Raw genomic sequence first — 20,998 nt, 5'->3', positions numbered from 1 at the left:
CCTGTTTTATAATGAAGCAATATACGTCGTACACAATTTTTCTACCCTTTCTTTTGAATACTACACCAGTTTGTCGCGGCATAGTGTATTTTTTATAAAAAATCAACAAACACTCAACAAATAGCAATGGCAACAAAGTCAACAAGCAATTATAACAAATAACTTAATGGTTAATAACGATAGACTTTTCACTGTACGCAAGCGTACTTTTGGGAGCAAGCGGAACGAGGGCGAGGTGCGGGGCGCAGGGTTCGACTGATCTACCAATAACGCGCTCGATACGATTTCCCCTGCCGTCGCGCCTCACCCTCACCACCAAAGTGATCTAAAATTCGGTTCTGCGCAGTCAAAGTCATTTGCTCAAGAAGTTTGCCGGTTACTTATACTACTATGGTAACATTCCGTCAAACAGAGCCCCAGCGCTTTAAGTACGCAGCGCTCTGTCGCGGCGTTAGGACGTTTTGACGTCAGTTGACGTCAGTTGACGTCAGTTGACGACGTTGTAATTTTTTACAAATTTTATTTTAGCGTCCGAGTGAATGTGTATTAAAATACTAGATAATGCTCGAAAAAATGATATTAATAGTTAGAAAATACCCATGCTTATACAATGCCACATCTGAATCACTCGATTTCTTAATACTTTTAAATTTTCACACTGCTATCGAAAGGCACTATGATTTGGCGAATGCGTTGCGTCAAGGAGCGTTAGACTCATCTAGTCAATTTGAAGAGCGCGACGTTAAGTACGCGGCGCTAAGTATGCCTTCTGTTTGACGAAAGCTTTAGTAATTTTCGCATTCTGAAGTTCTTTAAAATTTTGAGTAAGCTCATCATTTTCTGCCACAACTTATGATCATTGGATTTCCACTTAGATTACTAAAGTAATAGGTAGTGTTTCTATGCAATTTAATTACTTTCACATTTCGATCATTAAATTATCATAATAAGCAGTGTTCAATTTGTTTTATACACATGCACATACTTTATCCGTGTTGAAAGCAATAAGCTTCAGCAATAATTTAAAATTTTCTTCTGGACCAATCTCACTAATAGGTAGTTAAAAATTTTCAATGAAAACTATCGATTTATAATCCAAACTCACAACATGTTGTAAATATATTAGAGTTTCATAACGCGACGCACTTTTGTTATGAAAAAAACCGAATGGAATTTCGTCTTATAATGTTTTCTATCGTATATTTTATAGGTCAAATGATATATATGGATAACTGGCGCATGATGATGTACCTCGGCACTCCTGTGATGCCTGATCTGTCCGCCCTCGTCTCCACAGGACTGTACATCAACGATTTATCTATGCACGACTTCAGCCGGTAAGTAATTAATGATGGAGCAATTCATCAACCAGACGCAAAAGGCATTAACTTCAACAAGCCAATTTAAATTAATAGATTATTTAACATTGCTCGCAGCTGATAGAACAGACGGGTTCTTGGTTTAATTTTGTTAAATTATATTTCTGTTGTGTGTCAATTTTCCGAAAAATTAATTTTTTGGGCCAAAAATACGATTAATGAGTAAAAGCAAATTCGTCCAGCCATTTTGACGTATGCCTCTGCCAAAAAAAAAGTGTGTATGTGTGTGTGCAAGTCACACACGGTAGAAGTGAAACTCATAAATAAGATATAGATATACTGACTATCCCACTACACAGGAGCATACATATGGACAATGTTTAGTAGACGATAGTGGGGATGCTACGAAGAGTCGCACAAAGAGGAGACCGAGAACGTCTAATGTGTTCTATCTCATTCTCTCGCCGGCTGAATCCTATACATTTATGTGTTTGTGTCTCTATGGACTTATTTTTTCGTTTCATCGAGTTTGAAATCACAACGATTCTAAAGAAGTTTCACTTAAAAAAATTGATCTTTATTTAAATCGTCGTTAATCGCTTTATAAATACATATTCTTCTTCTTCCAAAAAATATTCCAGAGACTTAATGCTGGCAGGAACGCAACAGTCCGTTGAACTGAAGCTAGCTTTAGACCAAGAACAGCAGAAGAGCAAGAAGCTAGAGGAGTCGATGAGGAAGCTGGACGAAGAAATGAAAAGAACCGATGAACTGCTCTACCAGATGATACCAAAACAGGTCGCTGATAGACTACGGAATGGAGAAAATCCGATAGATACTTGCGAGGTTCGTCGAAGCCAAGCTATAATTGAATTTGAAAATTTATAAGAAAAACGCCCTTAATCAAATGAAATGTTATAATCAAATCTCTTAAAATAACAAAACAAAAGCGTATAAATATGTTTATCACTAAACCACACCGTCATGAGTTGAGTTTCTCGCAAACAAACAACGATTCGTGTCCCCAACGCTAGCGATGAGATAAAGTGATTACAATTATAGAGACACAGCGTTATTATTTAATTCGCCGGAGGCAAAGGGAAATTGTCAGAATATATTTCTTTTATTGCAATAGATGATAGAACTCAGGAAAATTATTTGATTTATGCTTACCTATCATAAATATACATAGGTCGTATCGTATTGTTAGTTTTCCAAATAAATAAATAATAAGCAGAGATCTGCTCCCTATACTCCGGTGAATCATTAAGTGGCCTTTTACGGCACCCACGAGAAGCGATGTAGTGGTGTTCTCACGGAAAGAAAAGCGCAGGCAGCGACATGGCGATGTCCTTGGCATTGCTTGCGTCCATGGGCGACGATAATCACTCACCATCAGGGCCGTAAATAAAGGCGATAAAGTTGAACTAACAATTTGAATTGGACAATTTGACAGATGTTCGATAGCGTGTCCATTCTTTTCTCCGACGTCGTCACCTTCACCGAGATCTGCTCCCGGATAACGCCGATGGAGGTGGTCTCAATGCTGAATGCCATGTACTCTATTTTCGACACGCTCACAGAACGCAATAGGGTTTACAAAGTTAGTAGATTCGTACGCTACTTTTGTATTTTATGCAATAATTTGTGCTTGTATACATACGCAGATATGTTATTAGTATATTTTATAGCAGTGTTGATTTTGTTGGTAAAATGGGTGGACGAGCTCACGGACCATCTGGTATTATGTTTTTTTTTATTGCTTAGATGGTTGGACGAGCTCACAGCCCACCTGGTGTTAAGTGGTTACTGGAGCCCATAGACATCCACAACGTAAGTGCGCCACCCACCTTGAGATATAAGTTCTAAGGTCTCACGTATAGTTACAACGGCTACCCCACCCTTCAAATCGAAACGCATTACTGCTTCACGGCAGAAATAGGCAAGGTGGTGGTACCCACCTGCGCGGTCTCACAAGAGGTAATTACGCAAATTAAAGTTTTGCGGGTTTGATTTTTATTACACGATGTTATTCCTTCACCGTGGAAATCAATCGTGAACATTTGTTAAGTACGTATTTCATTAGAAAAATTGGTACCCGCCTGAGATTCGAACACCGGTGCATCGCTCAACACGAATGCACCGGACGTCTTATCCGTTAGGCCACGACGACTTCAAGGTTATTAACGGTAGCCAGCGGCTTGGCTCGGCCCCTGACATTGTTGACTTCCTTGGGCGACGGTAACCACACACCGACAGGTGGGTCGTATGCTCGTCTGCCTACAAGACTGTTAAAAAGAGTGGTCACCGGAGTCCATACACCAACAACGTAAATGCGGCCACGGACCTTTAGACATGACTTATAAGTCTCAGTTTTTATAGTAAACAGCTGCTCCACCTTTTAAAGCGAAACGCTAACTGCTTCACAGCAGAAATAGGCCTGGTATCAACCCGTGTGTACAATACTAAGTGATAATTCAAACCGCCTGCGGTATTTGAGCACCAGTATAGTCTCATCGCCCTGATACAACTACACCGGGGATCTTATCATTTAGGCCAAAATGATATGTGCCTATCTAGAAAACAATACATCTGATCTTATTCAATTTTGCAACAGGTTGAAACTATAGGAGACGCCTACATGGTTGTTTCTGGTGCACCAGAGAAAGAAGACAATCATGCCGAGAAGGTCTGTGATATGGCCCTTGACATGGTCGATGCGATCACAGATTTGAAGGACCCTAGTACTGGTAAGAATGAAGGATTGAGGCAATTTTAATACGTTCAGCCAAATTTTAGCTCCATAGCCTTAATGTTTTTATTTATATATTGTTTAGATGGGGGACGAGTTCACGACCCAGCTTGTATTAAGTGGTCACCGGAGCCCAAAGACGCCTATGACGTAAATGCCGCCACCCTCCTCGGGTCATAAATTCTTAGGTCTCAGTTTTTATAGTAGAATGGCTGCCCCACCCTTCAAACCGAAACGCATTACTGCTTCACGGCAGAAATTGCCAGAATAGTGGTACCTACCCGTGCGGACTCACAAGTTGTCTTACCGCCAGTAAATGTGATGTGATCTGGAATTAACCACCTTCATAGTCAATCAGCCCTCACTCATTCTCAACCAACCGAAATAATAGCTTGTTCAAGTTACCGGCAGCCATATACGTAGAACTCATGTCTCAAGGTGCGTGGTAGCGTATACGGTGTTAGTGTCTATGGGCTTCGGTATCCACTTCAGGCAGTCCATGATCTCGCTCACCCGTCCAAGCAAAGAGTCTAAAAAAGAATGATAGCACTCAATCATTAAAACTTTTTATAACGCAATTTTTTTTTTATTGCTTAGTTGGGTGGACGAGCTCACAGCCCACCTGGTGTTAAGTGGTTACTGGAGCCCATAGACATCCACAACGTAAATGCGCCACCCACCTTGAGATACAAGTTCTAAGGTCTCAAGTATAGTTATAATATAATTGTGTGTAATTTACGAAAACCTATAACTGCCTTTATGTATGTCAGTAGGTACAGGTCCAAAGTTTTAGAGTAAGTCTTCCATTCTTAGAAGTGTTTTCAAATATTACACTGAGTTTTACGTCACATTTATTTCAAAATTAAACCAGGAGACGAACAAAAACAGAGAATCGATTTTAATAATTCTTTAATCCCCTTTAAGGTTCTCATTTATCGATAAGAGTAGGAGTGCATTCCGGGGCGGTTGTCGCCGGTATCGTTGGCCTGAAGATGCCTCGCTATTGTCTGTTCGGAGACTCTGTCAACACTGCATCTCGGATGGAATCCACTTCTGAAGCCATGAGGATACACATATCGCAGACCACTCAGGAACTGCTCTCTCCGTCTTACATGGTCACAGAGAGAGGAGAGATACAGGTGAAGGGAAAAGGTATGAATTATAGTTTTGTTTAAAGTATTTCGACTAATAGTCGTTGTAATGCCTAATAATTATTATTTTTTTATTGCTTAGATGTATGGACGAGCTCACAGCCCACCTGGTGTTAAGTGGTTATTGGAACCCATAGACATCTACAACATAAATGCGCCACACATCTTGAGATATAGTTCTAAGGTCTCAGTATAGTTACAACGGCTGCGCCACCCTTCAAACCGAAACGCATTACTGCTTCACGGCAGAAATAAGCGGGGCGGTGGTACCTACCCGTGCGAACTCACAAGAGGTCCTACCACCAGGAATTACGCAAATTATAATTTTGCGGGTTTGATTTTTATTGCACGATGTTATTCCTTCACCGTGGAAGTCAATCGTGAACATTTGTTAAGTACGTATTTCATTAGAAAAATTGGTACCCGCCTTCGGGATTCGAACACCGATGCATCGCTCGACACGAATGCACCGGACGTCTTATCCTTTAGGCCACGACGACTTCAAAACAATTCCTATCTTTCACACAAAACAAAACAAACCGTGTAAGTTCCATTCGAAGAGATCGTTTTGCACGACGAGTGTTGTTTACAGATCGTAACATCCATTAATTTTAATCTATCCATAAAACTTGATAAAAATATAATTTCCAGTAATTCAATTCATATTACTCATCTATTGTTTTTAAATTTGTTGTTTCACAATCCACTTACAGTAACTGTGTAATTATTGGTAAGTCTATCTTCTAGGTGCAATGAAAACCTATTGGCTAGAAGGCCGCGAATCCAGACCCGCTCTCAACAAAGTGATATCACCACAACTTCAGCCGGGAACCGAACTGGAGTGGGAGCGAGCTGCTGACGTCAGAGACAGTATCGCAGAACATTCAGCCCAACAGATGAACAACAAAGACAGCGCACAGGGTTCCGCCAACAGCCAACATTTGGCCAAACCTGTGACGTCAGGACCGAGCTCTTTAAACATCGCAGCTTTAGTGCCGGTTCAGAGCGTGAGGAATAATATGCAGGTGACTACTGTGACGTCACCGGTCGAAGAAAGAAGGATGTATTCTCCGGTAACTTTCCAAGATGTTGCTAGGAGAAGCATCGCTAATTCTCCTAACAGAGCTGATAGGGAGAGAGGTAAAATTATCATCACATCACTACATCTACACAAACATCACCCGTCTAAGCAATAACAAAAAAAAATTGGTTGTCTGTATAGACGGGTTAGGGACGATAGTTTTACGTGATAACATCAGTAGCTTAACTATTCTAACTAGCTCTAACGTCAAGGGAAAAGAGAGATAAATCTGCCACAAGCCCACGCTTGAGCTGATCGTGCCTCTCTATCGCTTGTCCCGCGCTCTCGCTTGCACGCTCAGGCTCAGGCGGAACGTGACACTTTTTCCTGCGTGCAGCCGGCATTCACCAATTTATAAGACGTTATCACGCCAAAAAAAATTGATTGATTGATGTCAATTTGCAGCCTGTAGCCTCGAGGGAAATAACTCCTGTGATAAAGTGAAATAACCGTGTAAACAAAACACTAGGAAGGTTATTATGATTGAGGGAAGACTTTGGGCCACGCTTTCGGAATAATATGTTTTATTTCTCCTGGCCCTACCTCTGATATTGGTGACGTCGATCACCGGCGGTAACTACTCACCATCAGGTCGACTGCCTACAAGGGCAATAAAAAAAACGATCAATTAACGCACTTGATTGTGAGTGGTTACCATGAGTCATGGACGTCCGAAACGCCAGTAGTACAGCCAAATCGCTGCCTTCCGATGAGTACTCCTCATCAATGTAGTTATGTTGCCTTCGAGAAACATCGAATTTTAAAAATACCATGGCGTCGTATTCACAGAGTCGCGATCGAACTCGGCGAGTGTAGCGGGAGGGTGGACAGACGGCGACTCACTCGATCCGATCAAAAATGGGGACAGTCCGGGCTCGCCATTTTGGTAAATATTCTTGAATTTCAACAAGCCTTTATTAGTTAGGGATGTTTGTATGTAACGGAATCTTTGAACGTCATTTTCATTGACGTCGACAAGATTAATTTCAAAATTAGCAAACGCGTCAAGGATCGATAATAATTCAATAATTGTATACGTTCATCATACCCGATCCTGTGGACCGAATGGTAGACAGTCGACGTCGCCTTAAGCACGTCATTACGGATCCTCCCGATCCATTAACGGCGCTTTTACGTACCTCAAGTACCAGTCACCGTCCTGGGCGTACCCGTCGTTTGCGACGAAGGGCTCGACGATTAAATTGACCTATAGACAGCCCACTGAGTTTCTCGCCGGATCTTCTCAGTGGGTCGCGTTTCCGATCCGGTGGTAGATTCTGGGAAGCACTACCCTTGCTAGTGCTAGTGTTATTAACACTCCTGGTTTGAGCAATGAGAGCTCACCGACACGTTAGGGTTACGCTGACATAGCTTCTCAAGGCTATCAGCTTAGGTAGAAAAAAAAAGTACGGTCCAATACTCTGACCATTATCACCGCGATCATTAGCTAGTTCAGTTTGCTGTTTAAGCATGATTTATTTATTTATTTTTGAGTTTATTTTCTCTTCTTCAATCCGTATCCACCCAGTGCTGAGTGTAGGTCTTTTCGAATGCACCCCATTCTCTTCGGTCTCTTGTCTTTCGCATCCAGTCCCTACCAGCCAGTTTGACCAGGTCTTCGCTCCACTTCGTTGGTTGTCTGCCTACATTACGACGTCCAGTACGAGATCCCCACTCCAGTATTCTTTGCGCCCCACCGATTGTCAGTGCGACGGCATATGTGGTCGTTACTGAGTTATCCTTAACAATGCATGATTAATCAACTTCGACTATGTACGTTGACGGTATTCTCATTTTATTTCCTTGAAGACGGTTTCCTTTTTCGTTGTGTTCTCAAATAACTTTGAAGTATCTGTACTAATATATAAATCTACAGTGGTTTTTACGGATGTTCCGTTATAACTACTGAACCGTGCATCCGATTGACTTGAAACTTGGTATCCATGTAGAAAATACATGTACTTAATGGATAGGCTAATATTTATATGAGTGTTAGACTCCCTAATAATAATGACAATAAATGACAAACAAGCCGTACTCGCCACGGTTAGTTTTCTCATAAAATTATTCTTTAGTATAAGGAACTTTGTATAAGTATATATTAGTATCAGTATTAGTATTAGGAACATAGTAGTATTAGTATAAGCGTATTCGTACCGAACAATTATATTTAAATTCTTAAATTACAGTTCAACCTCACCTTGCAGAGTCGGAACCGCCCCAGCGGTCAAGGAACAGGGGAATGAAGACTTCTCAGAAACGGTAAGAGTCCTCGCTACGTTATATTAGGATTTTATTGCCATATTACAAGAAATAACGAAGAGATAACCAAATTACAAGAACCACAAAATTACATTGCACATATTTAATAACTTTATTTAAACAAATATAATTCATTTTGCATTTATTTATTTATTTCAAAAAGGTACAAACATAATCGGGAAACCAAAACATAACACGGCTAAATAAACTAGCACATTGGGATCATTATAAACAACGGCGGATCCAGGGAGGGGGGTCATGGGGGTCATGACCCCCCCCCCCCTGAGCTAGTTCCAGGACTTGAACTAACTTGGACGAATTGAAGAACTTTAGAAGATTTATTTATTATCTATTGTTATAAAAATTAAATTATAAGTTCTTAACTTGCCCACGACTATATGACTCCCTCCTGGCGCCAAAGCTGGATCCGCCCTTGATTGTAAATGTATATATCGTTATAACTTCGTAGGCTTGCAATTGCGATATCTATGCTTAATATTTAAAATTTTAGTACATTTTTTTTATCTATATTAAACTATATTACACTGTATATTAAACTTTTTTTTCTCTAATTTTTCTTTCTAAATTATTGTGAATGACATAACGAAAGATGAAAGGGAATACAAAAAATTAACATAAATCTTATGGGACTTTCGAATTTCTGGGCCAACATTTCTTTGTTTACATTTTGATGAAAATTGTCATTCTCACATATTAGACTAGTGCAGATAAGATAAATCGGATTCTTGAATTCAATATTTCTTTTATCAAACGGCCTACTAAATTGCGAACGATTAGATCTACTTGTGCACAATTCACGAGCGATTAATACAATACCCTCCAAACGTTGCTTATTTCTGTCGCAAAATAGTAATGTATTCCAAATTTGATGAATGACAGGCGATATTTCACACAACTCATATTTAGACCTCGTGCCTCTGTGGGAGGCCTTATTCGTGTCTATGACCTTCAAATTCACAGATAATAACAATTAAAAAAAACGTTGATTTTACAAATATCAATTTTTCATTAAAGTTTCCGTTTTTTATTAAGTTCAAAGCTCGAATGTCACCTGCACACTCGGCTCCCGCTACAATGGGAGATTCCCTGTCCACTCTTAGACCAGATACATCTGTTGCCTCGTCGATCGGGCCGCGACAAAGTACTGATGAAATAGGTAGGTTTATTTTATATATTATAATGTCACCTACAATATTTTATATTATAGTATTAATGGTTTCTTAATTTTTGTCTATTTCTGCCGCAAAACAGTCATCCGGTCTAGATAGAAAGTTTGGACAGTCGTAATTTTTTCTATATTATATTTTATATATCTATGTGGTGGCGGCATTAACTTTCTGATCTCTATGGGCTCACCTAGAGCAATAGAAAAACCTTTAGATACCATTAAAATATATCTTCGGATCAATCTTAGAAAACAAGTCCCCTACAATTTCCGTGCTAACCACATGCTAATTCAATGTGTATTGGACATTGAATTACCAAGAGTCAAATTGACAAGCCTATAAAGAAAAGTTCGTTTTTGTATAGCTAAATAGTAATATATTAACAAATATAAGCCAAAAATGTTTTTTTTATTAAATCGTATAACCAAATATTTTTTTATGATTGAAAGATTACTGGTGGCCCGGAGGCCTTTTATTTCTTTTTGGCAATAGTTTTAACTTTATGACCCGGAGGCCTTTCCAGTTTCACCAGGGCAGGATATCCAAATTTGTCTTTATTTGATATTTAAAAAAAAGTTCCCCTTTTTTTCATTAGAAACGGACACAGAATACCAAGACGCGCACGCGGATTCGAACCAGGCTCACACGTGCGATAGCACGACTGTGCATCCGAAGCCGGGCCGGGTCGGTCGATTCAGAGCTCGGATTGCACCAGGATACCATAGAAATTGTACGGCTCACAAGCAAACCAGCAAAGACAAATCGCACACGGCCCAGGGCGGGAACGTACAGCCACACGGGCATCACCACACGAAGAACGTGAACCACCATCAGTGCTGTGGAGCGTTCGGGAATCCACACGTAAGGCACAAATCAAATAACTCTAGTTGTCACCTAATTTAATTGATTTTAGGACGATATTATAAGGGCGGCTTTCACGAAGTAATAGTAAATTTAATTGAATTTCCGCGTGCATATTTCAAATTTGAAGTATTCTATTCCGCCTGTTTCTGCCGTGATGCAGTAATGCGTTTTGATTTGAAGGGTGGGGCAGCCGTTGTAACTATACTGAGACCTTAGAACTTATATCTCAAGGTGGGTGGCGCATTTACGTTGTAGATGTCCATGGGCTCCAGTAACCACTTAACACCAGGTGGGCTGTGAGCTCGTCTACCCATCTAAGCAATAAAAAAAAATACTATTCAAGATATGATATCTAGTCTAGTGCTAAGTCTGAGTTCTATAGTACAAAGGCCGCCCCACCCTTCAAATCGGAACACATTACTGCTTCGTTGAAGAAATACGCAGGAGGGTGGTATCTAGAGGAGCTCACAAGACGCCCTGCCACCAGTAATTACGCGAATTTATTACACAGTATTATTCCTTAATTGTGGAAGTAATTGGTGAACACGGTTTAAACACGCTTTTCATTACAAAAATTGGTACCTGGCTGCCGGATTCGAACATAAGTACAATCACATCGTTCGATACAAAGACACCGGGCGTCTTAACCTTTAGGCCACGACGGCTTATTATAAATGTTCTATGTTTTTTGGCGGAAAATAATTGTATTCTCAGAAATGACAGATGGCACTGACTTTGATTGTACGATGCCCCGTCTAACATAGCTGCAATCAACATAAAATATGCCTTTCGCAATTTCTCATAACAGATTTTAATATTTTAAATAGCTCACAATTAGTACAAATTTAAAAATAATTGACTAAGTGAATAGGTGCGTGGTGATCTGCATAACCGTATCCGTAACAAATTAAACCTACTTTGAACAGCCATATTTTAATCAATGGCAGTATTAAAATGTGACCACTCACTCATAAGTCAGTTAAGCTAAAATTTCATTAAACCGAAACTACTTTTGTGGTTTAATTTCGCATTTATTATCGGCATTGCATTATAATTAAAATTTAAATTAAACCGTTAAAATATTACATATTAATTATGACTATGTCTCGCGATAATCGAAGTGCATATGAGGCCTATAAAATCAAAGGCAGCTAAATCCAAGTCTGTTAAATATTCAGGTAAACTACAAAAATCGGCCCTAAACACGTCATTACGGATCCTCCCGATCCATCGAAGTGCTGCTCTTGCTAGGGCCAGTGTTAGCAACACTCCCGGTTTGACAAACTGAAATAACTTTGTTTGGATAGCTACGATATTATTTATTTTAAAGCAGATTTATAAAGAATGAGAATATTACTAATAATCTGAATTTTAAATGATAAAACTTTGTTTATTAGTGCAGTAAAAGTGAAATTTTTGAACTGAATTTGTTAGAGATTTAGCTGCATTTGTTATAACATGAAAACACTAAAGCGTGCTCAACTAACTAAACAAGATAGCGCTATTGTTAATCCATTTTACGACATTAAGGCGTTTAGCTGCCTTTGATTTTATAGGCCTCATATGTAATAGTTCAACTAAAATTTATCTAATTTCATTGTTAAATCAAAATAACAATCAAATCTGAATTTTCTGAAAGCCGCGCTTACAATTTTCCTATACCAATCTAGTTATTTTGTTATTTTTATTTTTAGTCATATTATTATGTAATAACGACACCGTTTTTAACGTAATATCTTTTAAGTATCATAATTGCGTGATATTATCTACTTTGAAATTGCACTAGTCTTATACATGTCTTAGAAGTTGATATTCGAAGTACTTAATTTAGGTATAGGTATAATTCAAATAAAAATAATAATTTTAAGTTAGCTTTAATAGATCTCAGATGTACCCGACATCCCAAAAAATAATTCCAAAGATTATTCTTACGAGAACAAATATAGGAGTCTATATTACGAGCTTTACAATATGACAATAGCAATTAATAGCATCTTTAATAAAATCATTAAAGCATCAAAACTTTGCTTACACTGTTTGACAGTTGTAATGAATCATTATAAAATTGGAACATAATCAGAAAATCATATTGAATTTGCTCTCATATTTATTTAAATTTAATTAAATTAAATATGTAGGTACTTAATAAGTTAATAATTTTCAAGTAGTCCATAATGAATATTATATTTTTAATTATATTAGATATTTTTGTAATTATAAGCCGTTACTTAGTAATGGTAAGCAAATGAAGTCAGACGGATATTTTAATGTTGTTTATGTGTTAGACACACTATGCGCGTCATTTTAATCTGCTTTATCAATGTTGTATTCGAATCAATGTTTCCAAACATAGTTTTAAGGTTAGTAATTACCGCCGTTCGTGTAGTTCAGTGTTGTGAGTCAATTAAGAATATATTTGTCTAGTCGTTTTGAGATTACAGCATGTACCTAATTTCGGTTTTAAAATATTGTATTAGGACCCGCGAAAATATGCTACGAACGTCGAGCTCTAGAAAGAGACAACCGACAACTTCGGTTTTGTAGAGCGCTGTCTCTCTCTTATGCCTGTCGTTCAACTGTCAATTTTCTTGGTAACTTTTTAATAGTACGATAGAAAACCCAAGGTATCCGAATCTGAACGATTGTCTATTTTTAGTAAGTAAACGACGTTCCTAGCTTATCGCGTAATATATTCATGGTCTATTATTGTAGACTATGACATCACAATTGATTATAAATAGCTTCTATAGCTTAAACGGGGAAATTTTCGCTTAATTTCTAAATATAATAGATTTGTCTTATACGTTGATTACTTCTCTAAAACTCTATGTATACTTTTAGACTCTGTGTGTTTACACTGGTCGCTTTAGACAATCTGTGAATCTCACTTTTATGGTATTAAAATAAATTTTTGAAAAGTTCATTTTTTATTTGAATCTTCACTATTTGTTTATCATACAAAAATACTTAAACCTTTAACATTTTACATACACTATAATATATTTGAAACACATAATCAATAGACAATAAAAAATTTTTCCATAGTACTTTTATAGATGTACAAACAAAAAAAAATTAATGCAAAAATAGAATTATTCAAAACTCAGACCGGTGCCTTTTATATGTTCCGCGGCCCATTCGTCGAAACTTCGAGACAAATCATCGGACATATAATTTTTCCAATCACCAATTTCTCCTTTTCTTATGAATCGTAAATCCGTTGCTTCCAAGTAGCTCTTCCCGTATGATTTCTCCAATATAGCTTCAAGATTAACAGCTCTGTTAGTCTTCATGTTACTGAAGGATAAGTGATCGCATAGCTTGGTGACGTCATCATCTGAAAGAGACTTTTCGAGAAATTTCGCCGTGCGTCTCACGACAGCTGGTAAGTTACGTTTCATCTCTTCGAACTTTATAAATAGTATGTTCGGATCGTGACGACGATTCCAGAAACCTGCGAAAGTTCTTAATTATAAAATATCTAGACTAAAATTCGATTAGTAAATAATTTGTTCACGATTTTTTTTTATAACTTATCTTTCTTATACCTTTAAACGAGCAATTCTTGTATATTATATCTTGTATTCAAGAACTCCAACGATTTTCATAAAATTTAGTATACAGAGGATTTCGGGGGCAATAAATCGATCTAGCTACGATCTATTTTCAGAAAATGTTGTTTTATTCGTGTTTTCAATAATCAACTTTATCGATCACGACATCTATTGGCGAATAATAATACTATTTTTCTTAATTCAGAGCAACTAACTGCTTTAAAGACACAACAAGATGGCGTTATAAAAATAAAAAAAGTCATCATCTAGTTTTCTTAATGCTAATAAGAATATCGTTTTAAATTACCCAGAATATGGTTCCAGACTGGTCCGAAAGGAGCATGATCCTTCATGAAGATGTCGCAGAACTCTTCAAACGAACCCTTCAGGCCGTGTACTAGGGTGCAGTAGTGGTAATACGACACAACCATATCTTTCGGATTACGAGAAGTATATATAATCTATAACAAAAGTATTACAGAGAATGTCAAAAAAAAAGTTATCCAAGCAAACGGATGTACCATTGTGATGACGTTTCTCATGTATCGTCGTCATCTACATAATAATACGTGAAGCAAAAACTTTGTATCCCTTTTTACGAAAATTGCGCGGACGGAGGAGTATGAAATTTTCCACACTTATAGAGAATATAGAGAAGAAGTGCACAATGTAAGTATTTTTTTAAAATAATGCATAAATGATACATTAAATCAATAAAGAAAACATTACACACACTACATACCATGTATTTGACGCACACACGCATGCATACTAGCTATTTATTGTCAAACTTTTGTTCTTGACGTCTGTTGTCAAACTGAGATTAAATATTTTTTGTCTTTGTTAATATTTTTTATAGAGTAGTCTTGGCGAAATTTGTGATTATAGAAGTATAAAATACAATCATAATAGTGTACAAACTTACAATTCCAATTGATTATAGTCGAATTTCGACTACTGCGGGACCTCTAGTTATCTTTCATGTTTGAAACATCGGAATTAATGTCAAAGGGTGAAAGGCTATGTAGTATAAGCGAAATGTTGAGGTTAATAAAACGCACCTTTAACTACAAAGTTAAAGGTGCGTTTTATTTAGTACTAGCTGAGTCCCGCGATGCGAACAAATGTTCACGATTAACTTCCACGGTGAAGGAATAACATCGTGTAATAAAAATGAAACCCGCAAAATTATAATTTGCGTAATTACTGGTGATAGGACCTCTTGTTAGTCCGCGCGGGTGGGTACCACCACCCTGCCTATTTCTGCCGTGAAGCAGTAATGCGTTTCGGTTTGAAGGGTGGGGCAGCCGTTGTAACTATACTTGAGACCTTAGAACTTGTATCTCAAGGTGGGTGGCGCATTTACGTTGTGGATGTCTATGGGCTCCAGTAACCACTTAACACCAGGTGGGCTATGAGCTCGTCCATCCACCTAAGCAATAAATAAAAAATATTACGTATCGCTGGTACGATGGTACGACAACAACTGCGGGTGATGCCGCGAGCCGAAGCTAGTCTAAAAAAGTAACCTAAATTACTCCTTATACCATTAGTTACCTATCAGTAAAAGTCCCGTTAAAATCGGCCTAGCCGTTCCAGAGATTAGCCGGAACAAACAGACAAACAGACAAGACAGAATAGTAAAAAGTGGTTATATTATAATTACAAACAGACACTCCAATTTTATTTATTTGTATAGATTAGCATCAATAGATCGATGTTTATAATAATTGAACTTCAAATAAATTGACTGCATTCTGCATACTGCATTTAATAGCTGAAGTTTTTTTTTAAATGATATTTTGATATTTTTTTCCAAATTTTAACCTTTGAATTTTTTTTTTATTGATTAGATGTGTGGACGAGCTCACAGCCCACCTGGTTTTAAGTGGTTACTGGAGCCCATAGACATCTACAACGTAAATGCGCCACATACCTTGAGATATAGTTCTAAGGTCTCAGTTTAGTCACAACGGCTACCCCACCCTTCAAACCGAAACGCATTACTGCTTCACGGCAGAAATAGGCGGAGTGGTGGTACCTACCCGTGCGGACTCACAAGAGGTCCTACCACCAGTATGACATTCTTGTTAAGTTGCAAAAAGGTCGCCTAAACCAAATAGACTTTAACCTCTCGATATAATGACAATAAACAATGCGAGATTAAACCGTAAAGTTAGTTTTAATTATGTCTACACTTAAGAAAACACAATAATAATTAGTTTTCACTCCTTTCCAGTTTGTTCCAGCTTAAGTTAGCTCACAGTCTCACAGTCCATCTGTTTACCGAAGCCCATAGACATCTCAACGTAAATGCCGCCACCCCTCACGAGACTGAAGATATCTGTCTCCATTGTATAGTATGCAATGCATCCATTTACATTTTTTATTGGTGGTAGGACGTTTTTTTTTTATTGCTTAGATGGCTGGACGAGCTCACAGCTCACCTGGTGTTAAGTGGTTACTGGAGCCCATAGACATCTACAATGTAAATGTGCCACCCATATAGTTACAACGGCTGCCCCGCCCTTCAAACCGAAACGCATTACTGATTCACGGCAGAAATAGACAGGAGGCGGTGGTACCTACCCGCGCGGACTCACAAGAGGTCCTACCACCAGTAAAGTCTGCACGGGTAGGTACCACCACCCCGCCTATTTCTGCCGTATTTTTTTTTTCGATTGTTCTCATCTGAATACCTGGTTAGATCAGATTCGCTCTACTCTCGACACCTCAGTCTATGATGCCATCCGCGCAGCCGAGGACAGGCAGGTCTGTCGTAGGTTAATCCAGGAAAAGTTATTAAGAGAGGCCATGACCTTAGACATTAAGGATTATCGACACAAGGAGGAGGCCCATTATTTTATCTTTATGATGCTTACACCCATTAGCGTTATCATTTGCACTTATAGTTGAGCCATTATAATTTAGCATGTACTTTGATGTGTCAATTTACAGATATTTCGAATACAACTTTAATAAAAAATACAACTATTTTAATACAAAAACGAGCACGTATCTTACCTTTGAAAACCTAACTGTAAAATTACCTTAGGCTTAGCAAAACCGTCTTCCCTCTGAATATCCACCGGCAATAAGTCCCAAGGAAGATGGCTCCGGATGTACCGAGGTACTGGAAGGCGGTACTTCACCAAATCTACTGACGTTCCCTTCACTGACTCGTCATGCCATTCGGAATGCCCGTCCACCATAATACAAGATAGCTCGACTAAAGGGCATCGAATCTATGGAAAAAAGGGTGGCTTAGAAACCATAAACTGCTCAGAACGTTGGCAAATCAGCGAAACGGGCTCGGTTCTCAAAAAATCACTCACAATCTATTAAGCCACGGACGTTTTTATTATGAAGATAATGTTTTACTATTTGACTTTATTACTGGTGGTAGGACCTCTTGTGAGTCCGCGCGGGTGGGTACCACCACCCTGCCTATTTCTGCCGTGAAGCAGTAATGCGTTTCGGTTTGAAGGGTGGGGCAGCCGTCGTTACTATAAATGAGACCTTAGAACTTGTATCTCAAGGTGGGTGGCGCATTTACGTTGTGGATGTCTATGGGCTTCAGTTACCACTTAACACCAGGTGGGCTGTGAGCTCGTCCACCCATCTAAGCAATAAAAAATAAAAATAAATATTTGACTCCTTAAAATGCTGATGCGTTTTTGCCGAAAATAATAATTAAATATGATTGAACCCATACTTGCTGTAAAGATTTGGCTCCTTCATAATCCAAGTCGTGCCCGATAAGCCACACCATCTCTTGTGCCCACGTTGAACCTGAAACAAGATTACAGAATTGCGTTTCCATTTTCCAATATTTCTTACAAAAGTCGCTTATATGATTTCCAAGAATCGGCTCACCTGTCCTCGGATAGGAGCACATCCAAACGTCGTTCTCCCGTACCTCCATATCCAATATATCCGATCCAATCGTCATATAATCAGCCGGCAGTATCACCCGGCCAGGATTGATCTCGACCATGCAATCCTTCTTAACAAACATCCTATCCAACAATTCCCCTGTTTTGTTATCCAATTTCGAAAAGGTTAATTGCGGTTTTGTGCGCATTTCGATATATATATTTTTTTCAGTCTTTACTTTTTCCCGTAATATCGCACAGATACGTCCGCCGAGTCCGATCAAAGGAAATGTTGTGTTTGCGTGTAGGATCGTACCGCTTCGTGAGTTTCCACAGCTTTGCGGAGTCACTTTCATTTCTATTACTAAGGTGACCATTTCACTACAACACGAATGAAAAATTCACTTATTAAAAAATTGCCGATAATTAAGCAGTATAAACAATGAGTTAGAGCAAATAGAAAATTAAGAATAAAACTAAATTTAAAAATAGATTAATTGGCTTTTTATTCTGTTGACTTTTTTTCGATACGGACAGTTTCCATTAGTTATCATACATTGATCAACAACAACTTATATTTCTATGGCATTAATTTTTGTTTACATAAATGATTGTTTGAGGATTTTTTTGCCTACCTAACCTTGAAGGACTATCCTAGCTTCACCAGACTTGTAGGCGAGCTTACAAGGCTCAGCCTGGCAACTTGCTAACACTAGCCCTAATAAGGGCAGTGCTTCGCTGAATCTACCACCGGATCGGAACTGCTACCCAATGAGAAGATCCGGCGAGAAACTCAGAGGGCTGTTTCTTTGGGTTAATTTTCACGACGAACCCTCCGATGGGTTTGAGGAGAGCGGTGACCGACGCTTGGAATAAATTATAAGTTATTGTCAGAGCTGACAAGGTAAACGTGGTGCATGTATTTAACTCTGAAAAGGAAAATAGACAAAGAAAATAAAACCCGATAGACGAAAAAATATTCTAACTAATTTGATGGTAATAACAAAGGGAAGATCTTCCACTGAGTGGACGAAATTACTCGGTTGAATGTTATTGAAAATGTCGTTAGCGAGATTTAGGCATCTATCAAATATCTTGTGTTCTGTGATAGCTATAAGCTACAACACTACTGGGGTGATTTTTAGGATATTATCAAAATAACCCTTGTACTTATATCTGTTCATAAAATAGATTTTATAACTACTGATACCATGCACCCCACGCTTTTTTTACAATAAAATCCTTTTTTCTTACACTATTTTTAGTTGGATTTTCTATAAAAGCGTATTTTGTAATTTTTTTTAAACTATTATTTATTTTTCATTTTTTAGTTGAATTTCAACTTTTTCAATATATTTTTTTTCATTTTTTTTTAATATTGCATTGTCATCGGTCCTTAACAAGTATTCGAGTTAATCCGACGTTTTGAAGGGGGTCAAAATCAAGCTCAAAGATTCCGTTACAAACATATATACGTCTGAAGCTAATAAAAGCGTATTAATAAATGAAGTCTGTATTCTAACAGAATAAATAAATTCAAAGATAATCAACTTAGGAAAAATATATTATGAACACAAGCAAGTATGGACGCCCTAATAAGGAACCGCTTCTTAAGTTACCTATCTGTCTACATAACTAAACTATACTTAGAAATCGTAATCGTAACATAGTACTTATATTTTAATGTGTATTCCATCCACGTTATGAAGCAATAAATATGCATTATTTGTAAAATAAATGTGCATGTATGCCTACCAATTAACAATTTATTTGCTAAAACTGCTTAAACATAAAGCAGAAAGTTATAAATCATGTGTTTTTCTGTTTATCGTAACAACAACCTTTCCTGTTTAGTTATTATGATAATGTTTTTCAACGGTTAGTAACAAAACTGTTTAGTTTTTTAATTAAAACTCATTTAATTAATCAAAAATGTCGTGCTGCTTGAAGAATAAAAAGTTATTTTTTATAAAATTTTTGATTTTTCTGAATAACATCATCAATGAAACGAGATTGGACGAGACGAAATTATTTCCCAGTCAATGGTAGAAATTTACTCCGTAGAAATTTACTGAACTTTATGGATGAATTCGAGAAGTCAAGTCCGGCAACTCGTTGCATTTTTCTGTTCATTTTCCTGATGCTAAACAGTTGGTAAGCTTATTACATGCTTAAACTCGAAGTAACACTTATTTAACGCAATAAAACAATTCGCTGATCGCATTCCCGCCAATGAATCTATAAATCAATGACATGCTATAAATTGACAGCATACATGAATAGCGCGAGGAATGCTCGAGATTTCGGCGATCAGTCTCTCTTGGAGCCCAAAGCTTGTGCCTGAAATGGAGAACTCCTTGGGAAGGATCTTCGAATTAGGCGAGTTGAATTTTATAAAAGTCAACGTATTGTAAGCACAGGTTTACAATTCCGAGGAGTATTATTATTTATTATAATAATAATAATAGCTTTTTTTATTCCTAAACATAGGGTTACAAGAGGTCCCTAAGTTCGGTGTGCCTTTTGGCATAGGCCTCCTCCAATTCCTTCCAATGGGTCCTATCCCTTGCTACTCTCAGCCAGAATGGTCCCGCTGTCTGCTTCAAGTCATCTTCCCATCTCCTGATTTGACGACCCCTGCTTCTTTTGCCGTCTCTTGGTTGCCAGAGGGTGACTTGTTTGCTCTATTTGTTAGTGGGGTGGCGTAGCATATGTCCAGCCCATCTCCATTTTTGGATGTCTATCCGGGTGAGAATGTCTGTGAGTTTCGTTCTTGTTCTTATGTCTACGTTCCTGACTCTATCTTTGATTTTTTACCCTAGCATGCTTCTTACCATGGCACGTTGGCATTTTATTAGCTTTTCCCTGTGGTTAACGTTGGAAGCATAGATAATAAATACACTTAATACATATTGGAAGTCCCCAGCAGAGCGAACTTACCCCATATTTTACG

The 20,998-nt window shown here is 38.0% G+C and overlaps 2 protein-coding genes across 7 annotated transcripts in view; one reads left to right on the top strand and one right to left on the bottom strand.

Moving 5' to 3' along the window:
- Positions 1–13,537, top strand: part of LOC101738551 (soluble guanylate cyclase 88E) — a 117,530-nt gene extending 103,993 nt beyond the window's left edge. The window contains exons 7-16 of one of the 6 annotated variants that reach the window (XM_012696256.4): positions 1,211–1,337; positions 1,961–2,165; positions 2,776–2,922; positions 3,937–4,069; positions 4,996–5,223; positions 5,970–6,362; positions 7,093–7,189; positions 8,493–8,565; positions 9,619–9,742; positions 10,348–13,537. In XM_012696256.4, coding sequence (XP_012551710.2) covers positions 1,211–1,337; positions 1,961–2,165; positions 2,776–2,922; positions 3,937–4,069; positions 4,996–5,223; positions 5,970–6,362; positions 7,093–7,189; positions 8,493–8,565; positions 9,619–9,742; positions 10,348–10,655 — 1,835 coding nt within the window. In that variant the 3' untranslated portion in view covers positions 10,656–13,537. Of the gene's footprint in view, positions 1–1,210; positions 1,338–1,960; positions 2,166–2,775; positions 2,923–3,936; positions 4,070–4,995; positions 5,224–5,969; positions 6,363–7,092; positions 7,190–8,492; positions 8,566–9,618; positions 9,743–10,347 lie in introns of those variants that run through there. The other 5 variants (XR_005246349.2, XR_002431592.3, XR_002431591.3 and 2 more) reach the window with 5 other exon arrangements.
- On the bottom strand, positions 13,525–18,338 carry LOC101742708 (luciferin sulfotransferase). Its single transcript, XM_004933012.5, has 5 exons — positions 18,047–18,338; positions 17,886–17,962; positions 17,221–17,415; positions 14,478–14,631; positions 13,525–14,070 (listed from the first exon to the last, which is right to left on the bottom strand). Exons 1-5 carry the CDS (start codon positions 18,252–18,254, stop codon positions 13,709–13,711), a joined length of 996 nt encoding a protein of 331 aa, XP_004933069.3. The 5' UTR covers positions 18,255–18,338; the 3' UTR covers positions 13,525–13,708.
- Between the last annotated feature and the right edge of the window lie 2,660 nt (positions 18,339–20,998).

Source organism: Bombyx mori, chromosome 26, assembly GCF_030269925.1.
Source record: "Bombyx mori chromosome 26, ASM3026992v2".
In the NCBI taxonomy this organism is placed as follows: domain Eukaryota; kingdom Metazoa; phylum Arthropoda; class Insecta; order Lepidoptera; family Bombycidae; genus Bombyx; species Bombyx mori.
The sequence above is the reverse complement of the archived record's forward strand: the minus strand, read 5'-3'. Positions and strand labels throughout refer to the sequence as shown.

Coding starts and splice junctions, on each gene's coding strand:
- LOC101742708 (XM_004933012.5), bottom strand. CDS start 18,254: ATGCGCACAAAACCGCAATTAACCTTTTCGAAATTGGATAACAAAACA. Junction 17,963..18,046: donor GTGCTCCTATCCGAGGACAG/GTGAGCCGATTC, acceptor ATCTTGTTTCAG/GTTCAACGTGGGCACAAGAG. Junction 14,071..14,477: donor AGTCTGGAACCATATTCTGG/GTAATTTAAAAC, acceptor GAACTTTCGCAG/GTTTCTGGAATCGTCGTCAC.